We start from the raw sequence: 20,793 nt of genomic DNA on the forward strand, positions 1-20,793 counted from the left end.
ACTTCAAAGCAAAGAGGGATAGGCACACGAACGACTGAAGTCATAAGGTTATAGTCATAAAAGGGTTCTGTGAACACTATCATATCTCATTACAGTAAGATAAAACAAATTATTATTAATATTCAACTCAAGCACATGTTTATTGGGTGTTGCATGCTGTATGGATCCTGCAACATTTTATTAAAAACAATCACATGGACTGTCTATTCAGCATAACTTCCTAGTCACCATAATCATTTACTTGTTTCAAATAGAATCAGGGCCCGCATGCACTCCGCATTCCAAGAAACCTAAGATATATGAAAGGCAACACTCTAAAAACTTTCTTTCTCCCGGGGAAGAACTGAACCTGGCATGAGGGGAAACCTCCTGAGGAACCTGGCATGAGGGGAATGGCAGCTCTGGTGTTTATGCTTGCTCACAAGGGCCAGTCATCTTACACATTTGGGTGTTAAACAGAAAACAAAACAAAACAGGAAAAAAAAAAAAAAAAAAAACACGAAAAAAAGACTCACAAAGTAATCAAGGCCATTATCACAAATAGAATTATAAAAAACAAAGTTTTGAAGACCAGGATAATAAATTAGATGTTTATCAAAAAACAAGTAGCAGCAGAAGCTAGAAATCAGATAGAGAATATTTTAAAAGTTTTCTTATTAATTCATAAAACAAAACACTTTAGGTAGAATATTCAACAGGGAGTTAAGTCTTGCAAACAGCATAAAATGCATATTTATTTTTATTTAATTAGCATGTAATCTTAATGAAGTATTTAATTATAATTATTCTGTATTTAATTATAATTATTCTGATACTTGGAGCTGGATAAATAAACAAAAACCTAGGTGGCAAAACACACCTGTATGCATCTTAGTCCTTTCATGTTATATATGGTATGCATTTCTTCAGCACTGAGAAACAAGTTCCTTGAACCTTCAAACTGACATGGAAATGCTATTTTAGCATACAAAAGCACTCGTTATTAACAACATTTGCATTTTTCTATTTGAAAATAAATTTAAGACCCAGTACTGGGACACACCAGTAAAATCTTCCCGGGCATTCAGTGCTGAACAAATTCTAATCCAACTCAAGTCAGCAGGAGTTATCTAAATACATTAGTGGGACAAAAGATTAGTTCAGGGATCGTGTTTTTGACCTCCTATGTCAACACAGAGCATCCAGCTACTGCCTGTGGTGTGGTGTAACACAGTGTCACTACACTGAGATTTGAGTTTTGGTTAGTTATAACAATGCAACTTTTCCACAGCAGTCCCACAGATCTACAGAGTTAGAAGTTTTTACTTTTATTTTTAATTTTTATAAAAAGCACTTAGGCAACAGTGTTTTTCCTTGCTCTGGTAACTCTGAGCTGAACCAAATACGCAAAAAAATGTTTAAATTTACATTTTAAGCATAAAATACTGTGTGTTTTTTTTTGGTGGTGGTGGTGGTGGTTTTTTTGTTTGTTTTCATCACTGGAGTCATAGGCAGTTATATGCACCTGAAAAATAAACTATTAAAAATGGAATTAAAGTTGTTCTAAATTCAAATGTAGTGCCTATCCATGGCCTTCTGTGCAGCTAACTAGCATCATCCTAAATATTTCTATATCACGATGGTCTTCACACTACATACTGAAGCCAAAAGAACAACCAAAATAAATCTGTTCTCACATATTTGCATTTTGCCCTGCATTAAGGCCAATTTCTAACATAAACAAAGAGAAGAGTTAAACTTTACAGAAAATGTGTATCTGTATCTTCTCAAGCAAGACAATCTGCAGCCACACATCCAGCTAACGAACAAGCCAACAGAGAGGTCTCAGTGACAGAATTCCTTGTTTAAATGCACCACGAGGTATGTTTACCCAAGAGCTAGTCCTGAAAAATAAATCCATTTGTAGTGGTATCCATAAAAATAGGCAGCTTTGACTAAACAGAGTAGTGAAAGTAGGGCCTTTTCTGTTACGGAAAGTAGTTTGTTTTTTGTTGTTGTTGTTGTTTTTTTTTAATTTTTTGTTTTTGAAGGACCACATTTTCAACATTTCATTTAAACAAAAAAAAAATCTGTTATAAAGAAAACATAGAATCATGTTACAGTTGACAAAAAAAGCTGTTTTTCAGACAAAATACGTGGTTGCAGATTGCATATAAAGTAGATAGGGGGAGGGACAACTTTGAGTCTGAAAATAAAATAACACAGAATTCACAAAAAAGGCATTATTTTCAACCGGCTTGCATTAATAAGGTAATACAGGCTACCACTACCAATGACACTGCATGTGGTGGCACTGAGAATGCTGCTGACAAACACACTCTTTGATAATGAAGTATAATGAAGCATAACTAACTAGCACTATGTAATTCCAAGATTTATCATCAAGTTTGAGCCAAATTCTGCAACTTTTTAGCTGATATATAAGCGCTGAAGCACACGAAACTGAACACTGGGGTCACCTACGGGATGAAGCTGTAGGATACAGTGAACTGAAATGTGTCAGATTAGTTTTCAATATATATTTGCCATTGTAAAATTCTTACTCACGTGATTTTTAAAATTATTCTGTTGGTAACAAACTAATCTTGAACATAGCCTATTCTCCCTTTGTTTAAAGAGTTTTCAAAAAAATAGACTGAATCAATAAAAACAACTTCTGAATGGACTTCAGGTTACAATAATTAGTATTTTTTATTTTTGCAAACAGTTAAAATAGCTCTGATTTCAAGGCATGTTATTGACAGAAAGAAAAAACCCTCCATCTGCAAATTGCTCTATACTAGTATTTAGAACTTCACGGTTTCTAGAAATTCTCTGTATAACCAGTGCTTATATTACAACACATGATTTCAACCAAATTACGAATTTTAGCTGCTACTGTGAAATCATCATGGTTGAGAACCTTCTGGGCAGAACTATAATTTAAGTGCAACTGACCTAAGGTTAGCAGTTAGTTTGGAAACAAGTTGTATATCAGCCAAATGAAACCACCTAAAACAAACCTCAGAAAAATACATGAAACCTGCTGAAACTTTTTTTTTTTTTTTAATTTTTAACACCTTACTACTATAATTCTACAGTAACATAACCAGATAACTAAATACAAATAAATAATGTGGGAGTCAAAGAAAAATCTACAGGGCATTTTGTTCTTTTAAATTATGATTATGTAAAATAGCAAATAATTGCAAGGTCTTAACAATTAAAAGACAAACATACCCAGGTAAAAGGCACCTGTACATTGACATGCGTTCGTGCAGTCTGTGACAGTCTGGCACTAACTTTCTATTCCTCTAAAAGTAATCAGCATTTAAGTGCTATCCCCAGCTATACTTAATGCTATTCATGAGGGCACTAGACGTTAGACAGATTTTATTCTGAAAAACAAAGTCTTAATCGTCAATAGAAAAACCAGAACTGTTTTATTAGTGAGTGCATATATATATATATATATAAACATATTATGAAAAACTGATTTATGCGTTTTAAGACAAAGTTTCTGCAGTATTTTGTGATTTCATTTCAAGACCCCTGTACATTTCCTCAAATGCATCAGAAATAATATTTGTGAGACTATCATAAAAACACAGTTCCCAGAAGGATTCAGTTCATTCTCTACTGCTTCGGTTAAAAAAAATAAGCATAGCATATGTGATATACATAGCATGCATATAACCTCGTCACCTTAAAGGGGATTACTCACAAGCTTAACATTACAGGTAAATTCAAGCCTTCTGGAGAATCAAAACTTTACTCAACATTTAGGTGCTGCGTGTTCCAAACTTACAAGATACCATGTTCAGACTGTGAGGCACTACTAAACACAGACTTACAGATTTCACTGCAGGGTTGTAACAGAATGCGATATTTTACATCGAAGATAGAATTCCTTTACATTTCTTCTGCCATTTAAGTCCTCGTGATCCAGCAGTCCATTTTTTAACATTAGCAACTACTAAATGCCATTCTTGCTTAGCACCCAGTGTCACTAACATGACTTATTTCTCACAAATTTATCTTTTCACATTTTTTGTAGAGAAAGGCAGGACAAAATGAAGGTACTCTTCATATTACTCCATATGAATTGTGTGAAATAGGTGCTCCTCCTCAACCTCACAATGAAACCATGCAGCTACCACCTCTATTTTCTTTCCTTTAAGAAAGATGTCACCTTTTCTGTACTGTAATCCTCCAGCCTTCAGTATTTCCCAGGATCTTAGGATGACAGCATGGATTTATTATAAATTGCCTAAATGGGAGAATCTGTAACTTCCTAAATTATGTAGTTTATAAAAAATGTCAGCTTCTGTCAGAGCCTGGAAAGTTCTTTTAAAGTGGTAACTTCATTTTGCGGCACAGGCCAAAAGAAACAGTTGTCATTTTTTTTCTCCACATGGTTCATCCCTGGCACTTTATCATTTCAAGACTCCCAATTCTTTTTCCCCAAGCAAACAATTAAAAAAATGCGATTTTCAACACGCTCGTTACATCCAGGGAATTTCTTCAGTTGCTACTATTTAAATGAAACTGTTTGTGTAAAGCGTTTCACGCACAGAAGAGCTGTTTGTATAGCTCTCGAAGTATAACTTCACCAGTTCTGAAGCAAAAGGAAAATGTCTATTTCTTCCATTTATATGGCCAACAATAACTTCTACATTCTGACAGGATCGTGTGTATACTGGCGGGGAGGGTAGTTTCAAATACTTTATCAGGAAGTGCACAATTAAATAAAACGCAGGCTCCTCAGATACTGACCCAAAGAGATGCACAGCCTCCTTTGACTCCAAGCTTCCTGGCTCTTCTTTTGTTTTTAAGCCTAGTTAGAGCTATTTTCTCCACAAAGCACAACAGATGCATTTTGCAGTGTACATGACTATTATAGATGTGAACAATAACTGAACAGGATTCTTTTGAGGGAGAAAACCTACATTTCCTATCAGAAAAGGAACTCAGTACAGCAAATCACTGGGTTTGTAAGAAAGCACTCATCTCCTTTAGAAGCTATACACAGGAAATAGTTCATTATCTCATTTACATTATAGCAAAAAATACTCTAACAGAATGTGTCCCATGCTCCACCTACAACAGTCTAATAGTCTCTTAATGAGATTTAAATGAAAATGAGTTACATCTTTTGCTTTTGACAGGGAACTCTTTGTAGAACCTGACTCTTTGGCATGTGACATGGAAGAAATTTACCATTTTTCTTACATAGTATCCTCATGTCCATAGCTGATCAAAACAAACAAAAATGCAAATTCACATGTAGTCTGAAGTGACTTGAGACACCTTTTAATTCCTGACTGAACTCCTTCACAACTACAAAAGAAGTAAAAACAAGGAGAGTACCTAAAGTGATAGAGCAATACTAAAGATGTCAAGTATTTCCATTGCGTCAAAAAGCCAAATATAGTTTTTATCCAGGTAAATCATTATAACCTGTAGAGGCCTGAGATACTTTAACTTCTTTCTGGTTGAAGACAACTGTTAGGGAAAAATATTTACATATTTGTAAATATAAATACACAAATAAAGCTTTAACATTCATCCTATTCTTACATTCAGCTCTAACACCATGGAAACTGGAAGGGTGAGAGTAGAGCATTTAAGATAAAACTACCTAAAAATTGACACGTATACAATTAAGTACACATTCAACTATATTACCTGAAGTAAAATAATCAAAAGGACAATATTGTAAATAAATAATTAAATAATCATAAAAACCATCAGGATGCACCCATAATTTGTATACAGAAAAACTTCTCTACCTTTAAAATGTAGTTACTCACCTACAGGTCAGAAGATGAACATTATGACTATTTTTACTGAAATATAGCTTACGAAAAATAAATTAAAAAGTAAAATATGAAGCAACGTAGTATGACGAAGCTTTCAAATATTGAGTGTTTTCAATGACTTTGACAAAGTAAAGATCAGTAGCCCAAAATTAATTCCCTTTTAAGTCCATCCTACTTTAACTCACCCTATCTTAAACAACATCCTGAACAGTCTTCCAGAGCTCAAACTTTAGTGAAAAGAGCCAATGATTACCACTATCTTTTGAGAACGTGGATTTATGTTTTGGTACTCTGGGGCTAGCTTTCTTCATTTCGTTTTCAACTTTGACAAATGAACATAGGGAAAAATCCTTTAAGATATTTTTGCAAGATTTCATAAAGCAAAGCTCCCTTTTATGTGCAGCTGACCTCAGCAATTGGCAAATGTGCATCCTCTCCCCCTCAATAAGTAACATTCATAATCATATATCTTGAAAAATGCACAATTTAGACACGAGCCACTACAGCCTAGTTTTCTATCTGAGTTTAGATATCTTTTAGCTCTAAGCTGAAATACTCTTTAAAGTTCCTGATAAATCAGGAGCACAAATCCACATGGAAGAAGCTCATTACTTTTCCCACCCCCCATCCCACCAGTACAGCGTCTTGGATACACATAAAAAGGGGAAAAAATGGCAAGCCACATTTTTGATGAATATGTTGCTTTCCACCAAATGAAGATTTGCAGTCAGCCCAGTGAAATAGGTTACTAGCCAAGATAAAGACTTCTCCAGAAGGAACCCTTCTGATTATGCAAGTACCTTTGAGACTGACAAAGCCCACCTGTTCATATACCATCCAAAGTTTAGAAGTAAACTACAAAATCATGCAGCATAACAGCCTGGAAGTCTCATTAAGTACAACAACAAATGTTTTTTGGCTGATATGAAGTAAAGTTGTTACAAAGATAAGTTATTTGCAACTGTTCCATATCTTAATTTCATGGGCAATATTATGATCTCGGCAGTCTACCTTTCTACGTTAGCACTGGAAGATGTTAACACAAGAAAAATTAAATAAGCAAAAGGACAACAGGAACAGCTTTCTTTGGTGAAGGACTGAGAAACATAGGTCTTAAATTATGTCTAAAGTAACATTAAAGATACATAGAATCAGCAAGACTTCTCTCTCCATTCAATACAGGGAGTGTTCTGTTATTTATATGTCTGTGCTTTTTTAATCTTTGAATGTTTTCCAAATGAGAAATAAAATCCATTCAGAAAAAAGAGTCCAGAAAAATCCATAAGTTTCATCACCAATACCCGCTCTCCCCTGCCTGTTATACACACATTCTAAGATCTAGCTAGAAGAAGTATACAAAAGGCAGATATTACCAGGTATTTTGACTTATTACTTACATCATACTTTGCAATTCAGGTGTAAAGCTTGTCGATTTTCCTGTCCCTCTTCCAGTGCTCGAAGAGGCGACCGCTGACATCGGGCTAGCCACTGTGCTGCTCATCTGAGTAAACAAAAGAAACACAAAACTTATAAATATATTTTAAAAGAGAACATATGGAAGAACAGTAACAACTATGTATCCCTTCATAAAAGTGTATGTGCCTTAGAAATTCCAGGCCTACTTCTGTGTTTCATATAGAACTTCACAATGCCTTTCATGCAGCAATGACATGAAAGCTATTAAGAAAGCCAACTGAAAAAGCGTATTTTTCATTTTAGTGACTGAACACGTAAGAGAAACTTGTAATAATTGTAGAAGAAGTTCACCTCAATGGCTGCTATGTATGTTCCACACTAGATATTCAAAAGGGAAGACAAGCTATTCAGGGTGGACTTGAACATAAATGCTCTGCATGCAAAAAGATGCCTGAGACACCATAAGAGAGAGTAGATGCTTACTGTAACCTCAGGAAAAATTGGAAGTGTGTGCTATTTTTAAACATATTTTCTCAGGAACCCATTTAGAGGTACCCTAAAAGCACCGAAGAAAATTATTAGACTAAAATTACTGTTATTCTGGAATATATGATATTCATTGCCGCTAATGTCTTGCTACCCAAAACATGCTCTTCTAGTCCTGTGCTATCACAGGCAGTGGTAAATCAGTCTGTGCTGCTTCCACTGAGACCAAGAAGAATTAAACAGAGTATTAGAAAAAGCCAGGTAAAATTTGATGAGCACTATTATCACAAGTTCCTTTCTGAAACACACCTAACACTACAAGTTAGTACTGCTAAACCATTCCCCTAAACACCACGTCCAGACATCTTTTGAATTCCTCCAGGGATGGGGACTCTGCCACTTCTGTAAGCAGCTCGTTCCAATGCCTGACCACCTTCTCCATGGATAAATTCTTCCTGATATCCAATCTAAGCCTCCCCAGCACAATCTGAGGCCATTTCCTCGCATCCTATCACTTGTCTCCTAAGAGACCAACACCCTCCTTGCTGCAGCCTCCATTCAGGTAGTTGCAGAGAGCAGTAAGGTCTCCCCTCTTCTCCAGACTAAACAACCCCAGTTCCCTCAACCTCTCTTCATCAGCAGGACTACAAAACCAGCCTTAAGTCTTTAAAACAGAAATGCACTGTAAAAGGAAAGGGTGGTACCTGCACATCTTCATGATACCTCCAGAACTAGAGGTATAACTTTATGCAAAATATTTTATAGCTTTGCCATGCATATTTCTTATAAAGAAAAAAAAAAAAAAAAAAAAAAAAACAATTCAGGGACAGTTCTCCTCTTATTCTACGAAGTAAAACTAACACACATACATTTTCCTTTTTAATAAAATGTTGAGTGCCTTTAAGCAAATTCATTTTATAATATATCTTAAATTACTACAAGTTTGGGAAATTGAAGCTTATTTATGGAAAATTCCATAGCCATAGAATAGGGAGTTTCATTTTTCCCCTTCAAGGTTTTTTTTTTTTTTAAGCACAGAACTGCACACACTAAGCAATAATTCTCACAAACAGAACACATTTCCACTATTTTTTACCTCTTCTAACCAGTTTGCTGCACACTAGTATCATCTCAGTTGTACTGATCATTCCTTGTACTATTAGTAGTAGCACTGATAATGAAAAGCAGATGCTAACTTGTTTTGCCATAAGATTTTACCTTTTCTCACTTTAAATGTTAAAGTTAAGATGGATTTCTTTTTCTAAAAATATAACCTAGAATGGTTATATTAAATGCCATTAAAAACATTGTGATCAATCACTAATATTAGGCTCTGGTTTACAAAAATTTTAACACTACATAAGGAGTGCAAGACACATTCAAAAAGGAACAACAAAACTAGGATTTTCATAGGCTGAGGATATAATAGCTTATGGATGGACAACAAATATAATAAGAAGTTTATGCATTTACATATAAGTTTACATTTTTATTAGTGCTTTCAAGTAGATTTTAAACAGACTTCTGTTTATCTTCAAGCAGATTCTAATTTAGGTCCCCATCCTGCAAGCACTTATGCACATGTGTAACTTTAATCACATGCTTACTCCCACTGCAGTCTGATTTTAATCAGAAGAGCAGTTACACCAGGCTTCAGTGCTGGCAGAATCCTGCCATAGGCAGCAGTCACCAAAGAGCCATAGAAACTCAACTGTCAAACGAGTGAATTACACCAAAAAAATGGAAAAAATGCCTCTCTAACGTGAAGGAAGCTGACTGTTTCTAGGAAAGCTCTGTGTACACACAGAGGGGAATAAAGAGGAAGCTGCACTGATACTCACAGCCTAAAAAATTTGGAAATATATCTGCATTTTACTGTTTGTTATTTCATTTAGACACACTGTGATACATTTAGTAGCTATACATTTATATTCAATACCACAGTACCAGTATTTCCTCAATAAAAATTAATGCAGTCAATCTCGTGGGACTATGCATTATTTTAAAGTTTCATTGAAAACCATGGAAACTCTTACTCAAACATTGGACAACAAAATTGTTCTGCCCACCAAACTCCCATAACACACCCATTTTCCATTTGATTTCATCTGTATTAATTGCAAGCATCAGTACACCCATTGCCTTCTACGTATATGACCAAACCTGTAATCATCTGCAGAATGAAGACTATTAGTTTATTTTTTGATTATTTGGTTTTATCACTTGGCAAATAGTGTTTCATTACACAAACAAGACCCAAAGCATGTATCATGTTTCTACAACTGGTCCTTTTAGTCTTTGCCAATGAGCTCTCACCATGGGCAACAGCGAGTCTTGTAATATTTGGTATTTTACCCAGACCCCAGAGAGAGCAATCAGGTGAACATCTCTGTTAATATCCCCAAAAATGGCTTTAGAAAAAATCCTGAAATATACCACTTGTATGTTCCTTAAAGTTTCAAAACTGAGTGATGAAAAAAAAAAATCCCGACCCCCTGTATAAGTTTGAATGATTTTTTTTTCAACTATCAAGATCATTTAAAGCACATGGCTATTTTCTTTGAACATTGAGTACAGACATTTTGTTTTATCCGTGGAGTCTCTTCTGCTAATTTAACGAGGCATCCATACAGAACTCCCCCCCAAAACGTGGGGCAATTCCACAATTGCCACCTCAGCATAACACTTGTGATTCACAGCTGTCCTGTTTTGGAGTAAATACTTTTTAAGGTGCTTCCAATGGACTAGAACAGTCTCCTTCAAAAAACTGAGGGGCTGTACATCTGTACAAGTATCAGTATGTTTAGGAGCTGAAAGCTTATCAGCTACTGCTTCCCTGCGAGCTCTGGTCTTCCTTCTGCAACCAAATGATTTAACTTTCAAATCAAGCAGGTGTACAGCATTTTCTTGACATAAAACCAACAGCTTGTCAGGCTTCGTCAGACCCTTCACAATAATTACTTCCACAGCCCATGTTTTGTTTGATGGTTTAGATAATTAACTTCTTTACACATCAAAGTCCCATCATCCGTATGTTCTATTTCCTTTCTTCCGGACATTAAAAAAAAAAAAATCATTCAAAAGCAGAAGCACTCTCAAATCAATTTTCTTCAATAAGTACAGCTAACATGGAACTGAAAAGCCTACTGTAATCTTCAGTGGGTCAATATACTGTATTTATTTTAGCCCCAAACTGAAATGCAGCTGTTTGCCATATTCTACAAAACGAATTCAGATGTTCAGATTAGGTCACAGATTATTTCAACATGCCGTATTTTAATCATGAACTCTAGCAAAGAGAAGATAACTTCTGATTAACGCTAGCTGGAACTAGCAATTACGAGGTCTTATCCAGACAGCTCCAGCTTTTACAAATTCTTTTCCCATAATCAGAATCTTGCAGTAGTATGTGTAATAAAAATACATAATCTTTAATATAAATACACATTTTAAAGCATCTAGTGTAACCTTGATATCTGTCACATAAAGCAGTCACAATAGAAGATAGCACTTGTTCCATATAAATCAGCAGAAGAAAAGAAATCTTGGCTGGGGGAAACCAATTCTAAGATGTTTCTTGACAAATGTAGACCCATCCTTTTCACCGAGTTAAAACGGACAGGCAGACTTGCACTTCAGAGCCATCCTTTATAGGATCCAACTGAAGTTCCCAAGCAACACTAACTCACACTTAAAGTTGTTCAATCAATAAGCCACACGTACAACTCATGCATTTATTCAAGATCTAGTTGAGAGATCAAGTTCCAGTGCTCCTGAAACTGGGATTTAATACACAGGCTAGACTTGTACAGCACCAATCTCCAAGCTGCTCAATTTAATTTGGAAAATACATAAGCAGCCTTGGGGAGAAGGGGAAAAAAAAAAAAAAAAAAAAGAAAAAAAAAGATACTGTCCACACCTCCATCTTCTATTCTGAAATACTTCTCAAATACTTCCACCAGCCACCACGGCCAAGTTGCCGCGTGAGGATCTCAGGGCTGCCAGCCCTCCGATATATCTGCTCAAGAATTGATCAAAACGTAATCAGGAAGAGCAAACTTGTATCTCTGCAGCTTTCACTTTGAACAAAAGACAAATGAGCATCTTAGCTGGGTCAGTTTAAAACAAAAGTGTTTCTCAGAGGAGGGAAATTCAGAGCTGAAAGGCCTAACAGAGTTTTGAGTAAAACTCAATCCATATATAATTAAATAGTGTATAATAACTCAATAATGTATAAAGTCACTGGCTATATTTGTTTTCAGTCCCCCAAAGTGTTTGCAAAATCAAGTCACGTAGCTAACCTTTCTATATTTCCTTGAGATTTTGTAAATTTTCTTATGTCTGTGGCAGTGTAAAGCATGGTACTGCTGAAAAAACACAGTGATCCTGCACAAATTCTTACAGTAAATACATTACTGTAGATTTTATGATGACTTAATTCAAACATGCATCCATTGTGGATACTGCACCAGTCATCTTTTCTTGTCTTTCATAAATACATTTTGCACATAACCCAAACCGTGCAGAAATGTAAAGACTGACAGATTTTCATCTATAGGAATCCAAGCAAAACAGGTAGGAAATAAATGCCAAGACGACAATGAGTTAACACAAAATTAAAATGAACAGTTGTGTTTTCACACCCCCTACTTCAGAGCAATTAGGTTAACTAGACTATTACCACCAAGGATTTTACTGCATACACGAGCTCACCAGCACACAAGAGAGCAGAAGATACAGCCTTCTAGGACTGGAGATGTGAGAACTTAATTAACTACAGGAAATCAGATTTTTGTTAGTGCATTTCTTAAATAAATAAATAAAAATCTGTACACCCTGTTGAACACATGCAAGACTAGCTTTGTAAGTGTACGATGAAAAAATCTAAGAAACATAGTCAAATGCTGGTACATGTATTGTTTCACTGATCATCCACTCCTCCAGTAGCATGGAATAACTCAAAAACATATTAAGTTCCCCTGAGCTGTTCAAGCAGACTGGAACCAGAAATGGTCTTAAGCAATAGGTCTCATATAAGTACAATGCCTGGATGACCTAGAATTCGCAGCAACAATTCAAAATCTGTAACAAAATTATTTTATCAGGTCTACCTGATAAAATCCAGGTCTACCAGGTCACAATCAACTTGCTGTGTAACAAATAAGAAATAAGCAATAGGGCGAACGACTTCCAAATTCCCTGAACACAGCCTCTTAAAAGCCAAGCAGATAAAGCAAAGGGACAATTTTTTTTTTTTTAGGAACAGCCAGATCAAATGCAGGATGAGAAGCGTGTGGGCAGGCAGTGATACATCTGTGTCAGGTCTGCACGCAATAATGCTGTTCAAAGCTAGGGATGCAATATGAGCTTTCTTCCATTTTTTTAATTACTCAACAAAGTATCACAAAGTGGAACGCATACACTATCCATGCTAAGGATAACACATTACATCTGCTATCGCTGCTTCCTTTTGTTACCTGATAGACTCGATTCTTACAATAGCTTTACTTTAAAGTGAATAACAGAATGAAATACTCATCTTATGGCTGTCAAGGTGCTGCCCCAATTTCGTCACCCAGACAAATCAGCATCTCATTTTTAACCATGACTCTCTTTCTTGGAGCAAAACATGTTCAGAAAGCCCAGAAGAATGTGTTCAGTTCACAACTGGACATCATTCTCCCCCTTTACCTTTAAAAGGCCACTCAGTCATTTGTTCCCATCTAGAAATGAAACAAGAAGCAAGCATGCCTGAAAACAAACAGCAAAACAAATCTTCAAATACACGTACCCATTGGTTTTGCCCCTGAGATTAAGCTGTATCGCATTGATCTTATCTTTACGACTGTCCTGTACCACATGCCTAGAGAGAAAATAATCTGAAATGTTCATTTCTACACCTGATAAGAATTTATCTGTGTATTAATTTTACTGAAGACCTTAGATGAAAGCAATGAACACGCACGACTCTCTCTCACTAACTTGTAGAGAAAGAAAGCCTCTAACCTACTACAGACTAAAGCACAACCTCTTGATTCAGTTACGCCGTAACCACTGCATTTGACTAGAAATGACTCTATGTGCTCATATTTTAAGCTATTATTTGTCCATCCATGAGTTAGACATGACAGTTATTTAAGCCTCTTCAGAAACAGACCACAGAATGGCCTGGACTACTGAACGAATACTAATACCCAGATGTAACTATTTTATTTGAGATTGAGAAACATACAGCATAATCTTACATCAGAGGTATGTCTCCACATCTGGAGCTGTTTACAAATACTTCTCTCAGAGCTTCTAACTGAAGTCTAATCAGAGCTCTGTCCTTCCCCAGAAGTGAGTTTTTACCAAGAAGACAGGGAAAGTTAATCTCATGTATATGCTTACCCCCTGAACCGAACACGCAGCAGATTTGCAAAAATCTGCCACTTCTGGCAGCTCTTGGCACTGCAAATTAAACGCCAATGACTTCTTCTTCCTTCCTTCAGACACCAAATTTCCACAGCTTCCAGAATCCAGCTCTTGTAGCCATAACTTTGCACTAGTAATAGGTTTTTTTGTTTCTCCAAAATGCATTATACTGGCAGCATTCTAGATTTTCTGTACTAATTATTTAATTATTGCATAGACACGCAATTTAATGACCAGGATCTTCCTGCAGTAAACCCTGCCAATTTTCTGTGAAGCAACCATAGCTTGCACATTTTGTGATAAGAACTGGCTTTGAATCTTTGGGACTGACAAAATGATTCCAGCACACAAAGAACTGCCCCCAACCTGTAATTTACTCAATAATTCGCTTTTCTTGAAGAGCAAAACATCCATATATGAATACATAGACCTCAACCCAGTTCTACCAGTGTGCTTTACTGCTCTTCAGCCAACAAGCAAATCCATCAGTCATCTTGGCTCCCATCTGCCCTCACTTCCATCTAAAGTAACTTCAATGTTAAGGTTTCAGGAATGCAGCTGGATTCTCTGAAAAGCAGTATCAACTTTATTGCCTCCTAGCAACAGCTTTAAATTATTCTTGCCTCTGTAGAATTTCTCTTTCCAAATCTTTCTTTCACCTACTTCCACCTGCTCAACTCCTTTCAGGATGGCATTTTCTCCACAACCCATCACGTTGATCCTCCCCTTCGACATCACCCTGAGCTGTCTTTAATTCTCTATTTAGAGTACAATTAGAATCATTTTGTGATACAGTTGACCCTGACCATAGCCGAATACTCTGGCATATTTTTTCATACTTTGCCCCATTGCTGCCCTCAAGTATACCAAAATGAAGCAACACTAGTCAAGTACATGGCTGAGATTATAAGTTTTTTTTCTGGCTTTATTGTTGATCTGTTCCTCTCCTTTCTGAGATCACTGCTTGCCATCATAAGTTTAAATTCCCTAAAGCAGAAAACGCTTACCTCTGTTGTTATTTATTTGCACAACAACCAACACAAAGCAAACTAAAATGATAACAGCCACAGCTCCAATGTAAATGAGTCATTATTAGTTAGTAATATTCATTATTTTAGTTTATATTAAACCTAGTTCCTAAGAAGTAGGTCTAACAGTTGCAAAAACTAGGTCTAGTGGTAAGTCAGTAACGTCCCCTTCCAGAAATCTCACAATCACAGATGATTTCTGATAGATTTCTGCTAAAACATATTCCTTTCTTGAAAACATACATTTCCCCTCATTATTAAGTGTATCATTTTTAAAAGCTATTAAGAAATATCAAGAGAGAGATCCAGTATGGTTTACATGGGCGATGTTTGCCAGAGTTAGGCCAACACCGAGGTGCTCCAGATTCCCCTTCCAGGCTAGCTCTTGGCCCCCTTTTACCATTACTGTTACTTCTCCTGTGGCAGCACAGCAAGCCATGCGAGCTAGAAACTTTACAGTTGACTCTGTAAATACCTGATTGTAATCAAACACAGTACTTCAAACGTATGCAAAATATAGGGGTAGTGGAAAGCCAAAGCTTATTTATAAATAGAACTTTATACTGAGTGATCTTGGAGATGATCGCTTACCTAGGGTAGTTCAAGTTAATAATGATTACATGTAGCACTATGAATGCCAAGCATCCCAGACACAAATTACTGATCTAATCAATAATGTTTTCAGTACCTTTGACACGCAGCTTTCTGCTCAGCCCCCAGAAAGCTCATAACTGAGTCACTGCTGCCTGCTTCCATGAGAATATGAAGCCTAACCAGCTTCCTTTTCTTTACATACTTGATATATCTACACTTCTGGGTATTTCACAACTGCAACAAGAGCGTCAACTCAATTAGTTTCTCTGGGATAATCACGATGAGTGGGTTTGGCCCCATGCCTTAAAACACCCTTGCAATAATGACCTAGAAATACACTGTCTAGCTGGTCTCACGGCTTGAGGGCATCACAGCAGAAAAGCAATAACAACACAAACAGCATTCAGGGTCACCTTAGACTATTATATAGTAAGTAATTCTTCAAACATTTGTAGCTTACTAAATAATAACTTGCTTATGCTGACGAGTTTCTAATTGACTAATCAAATTTCAGACAGCTCCATTCTGTGTTATTCACCATTAAGTCCCTGAGAACAATTCTGTTGGTTATGACGCTCAGAGGCTTAGAAAATAATCTAGAGGCCACTGAATCCTGTTAAACCTTAGGCCATGTTTCCAAATCCATATAATCAAAACCCATGAGTAAAAAGCCACTAAAGCACAGAGAGATTTCTCATTTACTGCTCCAAAGTCATGTCTCTGAGATTTCCTGCTCCTGGCTTTTTAGCATATTCTGGTTAGATGTCAACCTTTTCTCCAGAATCAACACAATTTCCGGTACGTAAATGAAACATAACAACTTTGTACATTCACAAGACTCAGAGACAGGACTTTCAGAAAGCCATACAAACTGGAAATGCTGCTTGCAATATCAACATTCATATCTGTACACAACAATACGAAGCAACAATACGAAGGACAAAAAGTCACCAAAATAAAATCTGATTTGCATATTAGTAACATGAGCGCATGAGCCAGCGCAAGGTCCACCAAAGTTAACAGAAAGAGTGACACAGCCTTCCATGCCGTTTGGATCTGGACAACAATAAAGAAAAATATGTAAAAGGGATGAAAGGGAGGGTGCACTGCACCCTGCCAAGTAAGCCAGCACCGCGCTGGGTGCAGTGCCTTAAGTCAAAAGGAAAAAGAGGCCTGCACCGAGAACGAGAATGACGTGGGAGTTAGATCAAAGACTTCAAAAGAAAGTTTAAGCATATCATCAACAGAACTGCAAACTTGGAAACAGGTTCACTCTCAGGAAATCTGATGTCTCACAATAAGCCATTAACACTAACGCCACACAGCAAACTTGGTAACGCGCAGCGTCAGGCTCTTGCCTCCCCTCCGCGTACACACTAATAAATATTTTGCATGTGTATTGCTTTGCATTCATAGACTGCAAAGAATTCATTTGTATAATTTCTAGGAACTTATAAGCAGTTGATCTGAACATAGGACATATGAAAATATAGTTAGTAAATAATAAAACCACTTAAAGTCTACACAGAGAAGTGTTCTTTCAGAGCAGCAGTTATCCCTAGGTTTTAGCATTTAACAGTAACCAATGAATTCCTTAAGGAATAACACAAGATTTCTATCAACAAACCACCATGCCTGCTTGTGCAAAATAAACAAAATCCACTCCTTCCAGAGAAATATTACAAACGCCTGACATTTCACAGCATTGGAGAGACGAGAAATTATTTGCACCCCACAGTAGGCAGCACATGGCAGGTCAGAGTCCGACCTGGGTTACATAACCTTAAGTTTACAATAATAAAAAAAAAAAAATCCAGAACCATCTCCCAACTTAGCTAGAGGACAACCAAAGCGACAAGGCAACCAAGCGACCACGCAGGCCACAAGCCATGCAAGAGCAGAGCGAGGGCAGCTGGCTGCAGCAGTCCCAGGGGCTGGCACTGTTTTATGAAGCACCCAGGGGCTGGGGAGCTGGCAGCCGGGCACCAGCCCTCACCACACAGCCCTGGGTGAAGGCAGGACCCCTTCTGAGCATCTCGGCTCTGGCTGCAGCGCAGGAGGCTTTCTGCGGAGGAAAATCCCTCCGTGCCCAGGCTGCTCGCCACCCAGCCCGGCGGTGGTCGCACGGGGCACCCTGTGCTGCCCGGCACGACCTGGGAAATGTTAAAAACCCCTGCACGACCCCGGGGTTAGCAGCCACCTCCCAACCCACAGGCAACGCACACACCCCCCAAAAAAAAGAAACACCCCACCACCACCACCACCACCCCCTCCCGGCAGCGAGGTTAATATTCCTAAAGCCCCCCACCCACCCACCCCCCGCCCCAAGGAGCGACCCTGCTTAGTTAGTCGGTTAACAGCAAGGCATCGTTTGCTTGCTTTTGCTGGTGACTCACTCAAAGGCTCACCCCCGGGGATGGATGGATGGATGGATGGTTGGATGGAGGAGGAGGAGGCTGAGGTGTGCGGAGCGGGGGGAGGAAGGAAGGAAGGTAGGAGCAGCCTGGCTTGGTGGTGCCCAGTTTCCCCCCCCACACCACCCCCCCCGTGTGCTGCTGTCCGAAACAGGAAAGCGAGGGGCAGGAACTGAACCTCGTTCCTTCCCCTCTAGGCACTGCGTGAACCGAGGAGAGAAAAGAGAGGGGCGAAAATAGGGGCTAATATCTCTTCCCCCCACCCCCCCCCCCAGCAGCAGCAGCAGCCGCTCTCCGGCGCAGGGCTGCCGGGGGGGAAAATGGCGCCGCCCGCGGGGGAGGGGCCGGTTCCGCCACACAGCGGCCGCCGCCGCCTCCATCTGCTGTGTGGCAGCCGCGGCCTCCCAGGGCGAGGGGTGGGACCGGGGAGGAGCTGGCCGCCGATGGGATCCTTCCCTCGGCAGCCTCTGGGCCGTTTCCCTCGGCAGCCGCTGGGTTTCTTCCCTCCCTCCTCCGCCGCCTCTTCCTGCCCGCCGCCGCCGCCGCTCCCCTCAGCCGCTTTCTCGCCCGCCCGCCTCGGGCAGGTGCGGCCTGGAGGCTGAGGGAGGATTTTGGGGCTTTTCTCGGTGTTAAAGGCCGGAGAGGCTTTGGGGAGAGGAGGCTGGTCCCCCCCGGAGCTTGGATTTATGCGGGTGTTTGGGTTGCTGCCTCAGTCAGGTAGCGCTGCGCTCCTGGCTCCGCTGTGACAGCGCTGTAAAGACGTGTGGAAGTAGCAGTGCTTTCACCTCACGGTGAAAAACAGCAAACTGCGGGCAAATGGGTTTTTAGCTGTGGATCCTTACTACAATGTAACACGTATTGCAACATGCTGTGGTAGTTTAATGTGTTGAGATACTTAAGTTTATCTTCCACACACAAGCAGGGCCTGTTTTCTGTGTTTCACAGCAGTAGCTCCTTTCCTCCTCCTGTGCTCTCAGTCCAGCAGGCAGAAGGTGAAGGGCATGACTAAGAGACACCCAGGCTTTTTTAACCTTTCCTTTTTTCTTTTAACCATCCTTGACACCTCGATTGTAGGGTTCTGTGCGTTCAGTTCGGTCATTCCACTCATCTGCAGGGTTTGTCAGGAGACTGGCTAATTTGTACCGTCGCATAAACTGGACTTATTAAACGTGACCAACAGAGGCACGCTGAGTAATTGTTAGTACTTCGTCTTATTCATGACCAATGCAAAAATCTTGCTTTTCCAAAGGTTTGTGGAGAGAATAACAGCCAAAGTTACAGTCTTAAGTCTTCTGCTGTGCCCTGGTCAGTCCATGTTGAATTTGCATTGCTGCCACACACCAAACAATCCCCAAACCATTCCATCCCTAGGGCTCTCTCCTGGTGGCCTCCTCTGTTCCTGCCTCCCACATCAGCACTAGGAAGACGAGGCGATTCTGCTGCTCGCTGCTCTCCGTTCTGTTGCTTGTGATTATGAAAGTAAAGCTGATACCAGCCTAAGCACTGACAGCAGCAGGGCAAAACACCAAGCAGCTAAGATAACATCCTAGAGAACAAGAGGCCTCATGCTGCTGATTCTTGCACTTACAGCAAATTCTAGTTTTTGCTGCAAGGAGGATGACCTGAGCTGTTCCTTCCTATTACACATTTTAAAAACATCTGGACAACCCCAGCTAAAACAGGATTACTGATAAGCATTTTCCTGGCCAAAAGGCAAATCAAAGTATTCTGTCAAGTTATGAAAGATACTGCAGTCTTTCATGAGACAACTCAAGTATTTAGCCAAATTCTGTGATTTGCCAAAACCTTACATTAAAGTGAGGAAGGCAAGGCAGCATATTGCTGGTATTTCTATGATACGCACCATGCATATCTTTACATATATCCGAATTGGTAAGATGGACTAATGTGAAAACACATAAGTTAGAGAAGTTACTATGCCAATTCCTTGTGGTAATTTTAATAAGGTAGTTACTGTGATAATATGGTTTAGTATGTCCAATGTGAACTACATAATTTCCAGGAGCTTGAATAGAAGCAATGAAACTTGGTGAGGTGCCTGAAAAAGCACTGAAAGAACTTTTACTGACAAATTTTGTTGCTGCGCAAAATGCTTTTGCTCACAGTGAGAGGTTACTGGCTATGAAGTGGTTTAAATTAGAGCCCAGCAATGGGCTGGGCTTATGAAAGAACATTCCCTGTGTTGCTGTGTCTATAGGTGATAACTTCTGTCAGAGCAGATGAGCAAGGCAAGTACTTACTGGTTATGAAATCTTAAATCAATCCCCAAAAAATTAGTAGAAGACAGTAGGAAAGAGGACTGAGGAACATTATGTCCCTTACAATACCGTGTGCTTGTGTAGTTGGTAAAGTGCTGTAGCTGCTCCATAGTTGAGTCAGAATTCTTACAAAACTTCATAGAGACAAGAGAAAAACCTGATCAAGCTTTTGTTATGCATTACACAGAACCAAAAAAGGGCACAAACAGAATTATTTTTCCTTTTCAGGTCACCTTTCAGATCATAAGGTCATTATAAACTGTCTCAGCACTTTTACAAACTGGAGTCTGCTCAAACCATAATGCTTACAAAGTTTCTCTTTGAATAGGCCCGATTTTCTCTGTCATTTGTTTTCACTTTT

At 38.8% G+C, this 20,793-nt stretch overlaps 2 protein-coding genes across 6 annotated transcripts in view; one reads left to right on the forward strand and one right to left on the reverse strand.

The window, feature by feature from the left end:
* SUPT3H (SPT3 homolog, SAGA and STAGA complex component) overlaps positions 1–18,501 on the reverse strand; it is a 278,696-nt gene extending 260,195 nt beyond the window's left edge. Inside the window, exons 1-2 of one of the 2 annotated variants that reach the window (XM_072036526.1) lie at positions 18,148–18,501; positions 7,199–7,302 (exon numbers count right to left, since the gene is read on the reverse strand). In XM_072036526.1, coding sequence (XP_071892627.1) covers positions 7,199–7,302 — 104 coding nt within the window. In that variant the 5' untranslated portion in view covers positions 18,148–18,501. Of the gene's footprint in view, positions 1–7,198; positions 7,303–18,135 lie in introns of both variants that reach the window. The other variant, XM_038176225.2, reaches the window with a different exon arrangement.
* Positions 1–20,793, forward strand: part of RUNX2 (RUNX family transcription factor 2) — a 217,353-nt gene that overhangs the window by 24,743 nt on the left and 171,817 nt on the right. The window lies entirely within an intron of this gene.

The sequence above is a fragment of the Anas platyrhynchos genome, chromosome 3 (genome assembly GCF_047663525.1).
Source record: "Anas platyrhynchos isolate ZD024472 breed Pekin duck chromosome 3, IASCAAS_PekinDuck_T2T, whole genome shotgun sequence".
NCBI classification, from domain to species: domain Eukaryota; kingdom Metazoa; phylum Chordata; class Aves; order Anseriformes; family Anatidae; genus Anas; species Anas platyrhynchos.